This window comes from Penaeus japonicus, unplaced genomic scaffold (assembly GCF_977035675.1).
Source record: "Penaeus japonicus unplaced genomic scaffold, GWHDUDI00000001_assembly GWHDUDI00000023, whole genome shotgun sequence".
NCBI classification, from domain to species: domain Eukaryota; kingdom Metazoa; phylum Arthropoda; class Malacostraca; order Decapoda; family Penaeidae; genus Penaeus; species Penaeus japonicus.
The window spans coordinates 3,303,204-3,308,203 of NW_028234425.1; the positions used below are offsets into that span (position 1 = coordinate 3,303,204).

General features: G+C 36.6%; 1 protein-coding gene across 12 annotated transcripts in view; it reads right to left on the minus strand.

Annotated features, from left to right (window-relative positions):
* The window catches only part of hppy (MAP4K3-like protein hppy), an 80,352-nt gene that overhangs the window by 68,459 nt on the left and 6,893 nt on the right, over positions 1-5,000 (minus strand). For all 12 annotated transcript variants that reach the window (XM_043004095.2, XM_043004091.2, XM_043004089.2 and 9 more), the window contains exons 2-5: positions 3,379-3,436; positions 2,471-2,626; positions 2,063-2,166; positions 1,789-1,917 (exon numbers count right to left, since the gene is read on the minus strand). In XM_043004095.2, the coding sequence (XP_042860029.1) occupies positions 1,789-1,917; positions 2,063-2,166; positions 2,471-2,626; positions 3,379-3,436 (447 nt within the window). The remainder of the gene's footprint in view (positions 1-1,788; positions 1,918-2,062; positions 2,167-2,470; positions 2,627-3,378; positions 3,437-5,000) is intronic.

Here is a 5,000-nt window from a genome sequence, read left to right on the forward strand (position 1 = left end):
AAAATGTCTATAATAAATAGATAAATAACATACATCAAATATATAATGTACCAGTTTTCTGTTTCTTTTCACTGCTGGATGAAGAATATGAAGAAGAGTAACTCCCCAAAGAGGTATACATTATCTGATCTACAGAATACTACCTCTATTGTAGAATTACTTTTTCACTTCACCTTCATTCTCAACATTTGTCATAATGAACCCATGTGCAGATGCAAAGAGATTATCAATCACGAAGGTAATTAGTATAACAGAACACAATACAAAACTAATCAATATGCATCAAATCAGTGTTATTCTTTTTTTTTCTTTATTACAAACCAGTCTGGTTTTGTATATTACCCACACAACCCAGCATTGTTTACATCTCTCTTCATCTGGCATGAACAATAGACTTTTCGTGTATATTACTTATTCATTACTGTACTCTATAATATCTACAAGAGACTCTCAATACCGGGTACTTTCACCTGATAACAATGGCTCTGATTGGTCTAAACACCAGGGTATTTCAAGCTTGCAGGTCTAACTCTGGCCGCAGCCAACCATTGCACCCATGATCACACAGCATGCCGGTCATCAAAAAGCTATGACGTGATATCATGTCCCGGCATCAAGTGCTGCCACCACAAGACGTGATATCACATCCCTGGCAGCAAGTGTTGCCACAACAAGATGTGATATCACATCACCTATTGTTAACCCATTCACGCCGGTTGACGTGATAGCACGTATTGTGGTTTTCGCGTCAGACGCCCTGGACGCGCTATGAGGGGAAGCCGCGCGCTCGGGTAGAGCGAGCGGGCAACCGAGGCTTGCGGCTTGTGCGCCCGAGAATCTCGAGGCGTTAGGCTTATGCGTTCGAGAACCCCGGTATTGCGACCGCGCAAAGCCGGAACTGCCCCGGCGTGAATGGGTTAACAAGTTAACCCATTCATGCCAGGCTATTCTGGCTCTAAATGGTCGGAATGTTGGGGTTTTCAAACACATAAGCCTAATGCCTCAGGATTCTCGGGCGCACTAACCACAAGCGAGCGCTGTACGCCCGCTCAACCTGAGCACCGGCCTTGACCAAATATCTTGTCACCAGCGTCTGACCCTAAAATCACTGAACGTGATAGCAAGTCAACCAGCACGAATGGGTTAAAGAATCCTATAGTGGATTATCAAAACACTGAATGCTTTCATAATTTTTTATCAAGTTAGATACTTGCTCTTAGTGCTGCAAGAGTATTGTATTTTCACCATTTGTTATGATTCTAAATTTCATTGCCTAATTTTAGAGCAGTCATACTTCCTTTTAGGCACGTACAAAGTGTCTAAAACTGAATATAAAAATAAACATCTTATATATCAAGAAAAGTGTTGTTTCATAGTTCTCAAGCAGCTGACTCCATATTTTATGTTCTTGGTCACAAAAAAAAATATGCTTTTCTCAAAGGAAAACAGTCCTATTTCCAACCCAGATAAGATGCAGACTTAAAAGTTCTATGAAATGTCAAACTGGCACTTTTCTACTCTAATTTACAAAATCTCCCATAACCACAGAAACATTTTTGCGACAGATTGGTCGCTTTATAATGCATAGGCTAAAAGGTGATCTGTCCTTACTTTTGAGTCTAAATATTTTACTTAATTAGTTATCCTTATCATCCATATATCTTTTAACAGAATTCCAATATAAAAAAGACAATATCTTTATCAAGTGTACTCACATAACCAGTCATAATCACATAAGAAAAGATAAAGAAAAGCTTCCCTAGTAATCTCTCTTTGCTACAAACTTACCTCCGGTGCCATCCAATATGGCGTGCCAATGAAAGACTTTCTTTTGCTTATGGTGGCTGTGATCTGTGCCGAGACACCAAAGTCAGCCAGCTTCACATCACCATTCTCCGTTAGTAAGATATTGGCGCCCTGGGGGAAAGAGCAAGTTTAATGGATTTATGACAAAACAAAGATATTGAACACTTTATATTTTAAGTAACTAAAAAAAATCATATCAATATATTTTCACCTCTCTTTTCTTTTCAATATAACCTTTATCAGATAGAGCACATACCTTAATATCTCTGTGCATTTTACCCATACGGTGGAGATACTCCAACCCTCGCAACGTCTCCCTGCACATATATCCAATCTGACGCTCTTGAAGAGGTCCGGTGACTGAAATTTTTAGGGGACATTAGTTCATCTCTTCCTTTCTTTTAATCCTACCTATCAATTAAATAAAAGTTAATTAAAGCTTTTATATTTTCTATATATGAAAATTAAAAAAAAACATACACAACCATAAAAAGTTTCATGATATAAACCAAACCATAAATTCATGTTAACTTATGTAGAGTATAATCCTATTGAAACCTTATTCATAATACAAAACTTTCAAATACATATACTTTACAAAAGACAAACACAACATTCTCTGTACTTTCAATTTCCAAAACAGAGTAAACCAAAAAGTACTTACTATGGTATATGTCTTGCAAGGAACCACCTCCACAAAACTCCATGCATATCCAGAGTTTGTCTCTCCGTAAATAACTCCCAAAGTAAGCAACAATGTTTGGGTGTCTGCAGTCCTTCATCATCAGGATTTCTTGCTGGATGATGGTAAAGTCATCACCTGAAGGGACATTGAAAGCATAGAGTGACCAAAGTAAAGTCATCATATTTGCAATTGTCTAGTGCAGTTAACTTTTAACTTTGTTCTGATCCTCTGCAACAATTATGATTTAGAGGGAGGACCACAACTCTTGAACATTTTTTGGAAAAAAAAATTGGAATAACGTTAAGCCAATCAAAATGATCTGGAATAGTTCCCTCAGCTGTGGAAAATTTCAATTATATATTCATATGTGAATAATATCACAAATACATTGGTCACAAGAGAGTTAAACAGCATATGACTTCATCTATTTTGCAATCTTAATTAACATTCATGAAATCTCTTTGATAATTCTTCCTCTTCCATGCAACTTATACTCGCCATAACTGATAAACTACTAATCCAAATCATAAAAGCAAGTTATCATTCTAAAGTATTTTCCTTCTGGTACAGTGTGGTGTTGACTTAGTCTCACTATGTATCTTGGCTGAGAAATAGCAGTTCCTTAGAGGGTGGTAAAAGATACATTCTAGTCTCGATCAATGAAAAGAGAAAGGCCACACCACGATCAATGACATCCAGTACATTTAAAGATAGAAACACCTGACTCCACATAAAGACTTTATGTCAAAGTAAAATCTGTGTATGCATATAGGTAAGTCAATAAATAAATAAGTATATGCAAATAAAACTATTTTTAGAATTGTCCTCCCCTTATAAAATATATACACCAGTACAACTATCTATACAAATGTTAACATCTACTATACCTGGTTCCAGCTTGATGACCTTGATGGCTGCAAACTCATTTGTAATAAGACGTTTTGCCTGGAACAAAAATGCAATTGTTACTAATGGTACTTTAATAGCACTCTTATCTTCACTTTCATCAATTCTTTGTCCCTCTAATCAGTCATGCGTATCATCATCTTTCAAAATAACAAGATACAAGGAGTAAAATAAACCACAAAAGACAAAACTTTCAGCATCAAACAAATTTTACCAGTAGGAAGCATGAGACGGCACTTACTCATTTATGTTTAAATGTTAATGTTTAAACAGGTTAGTCATCCAACATGAACCTCATTTTGAAACTCACAGGTCATTTAAATCTTCCCCACAACCTTACATATAACTTTGTATCTTATTTTATCTTTATTACCATGAATTTGATCTCATAATCAACAAGCAGAAATACAAAATACTTTTTTAGAAGATAAAAAATAAAATAAGAAAGTAATAACTAACAGGAATCAAGGACTCTATCTGCAATAAAATAGAATTAATATTCACTTGAGTCAAACGCAACTGTATCTAAAGACAACTCATGATTACTAATTTAAAGATGCACTCCTGTTTTACATGCAAAACCAACAGGGAAGTGTTACACTCCAGATGAAACCATGTGCACAATGCTAATTACTAATCCTTCTTAATCCATCAAGAGCCCTGCAAGTAGCTACATGGAAAATAATTATAATCAATAAACAAATCAACATAAAACAAACAAATTTAAAAAAATACTGCTTGGAGCCTGGAAACGTCTCTTTCACTTGATGCAATGAACAAAAAAGCCAAGGAAAGGAAAGGAAGAGACAGGAAGCAAGGGAGGGGAAGGGAAGGGAAGGGAAGGGAAGGGAAGGGAAGGGAAGCCAAGGAAAGGAAAGGAAGAGACAGGAAGCAAGGGAGAGGAAGGGAAGGGAAGGGAAGGGAAGGGAAGGGAAAGGGATGAGAAAGAATGGAATGGAATGGAATGGAAGGGGGGGAAAGGAAGGGGATGAGAAAGAACGGAAGGGAAGGGAAGGGAAGGGAAGGGAAGGGAAGGGAAGGGAAGGGAAGGGAAGGGAAGGGAAGGGAAGGGAAGGGAAGGGAAGGGAAAGGAAGGGAAGGGAAGGGAAGGGAAGGGAAGGGAAGGGAAGGGAAGGGAAGGGAAGGGAAGGGAAGGAGAGGGGAGGGAAGAAAAGGAAAGGAAAGAGAAGGAAAGAGAGGTGAAAAAAAAAAAATATATATATATACAATCCAAAGAAGAGCACAGCAAATGAATACATAAAGTCACAACCCTGTACTTTAAATACCACTACTGACATTTAGCAATGGTTAAGTTACCTGCATTATTTTATTCTCTCCAAAACACTCTTATATTAGCTACATATTCCTTTAGCATTACATCTAAAAATATTCCATTACTCATTTAAAATATCCCTCATACATGCTAATATAAATAAATACATGTCAACTCTCTTAAATTAATGAGGACTACAATTTAGATTTACACATTCTTATCTAACAATTTATCTATCTCACTTCCTGCACTTCTCTAATGTTTCAATCTCTACTGATAATAGTAAAATTTAATGAGACATCTATCACAAGAACATCTATTTCATACATA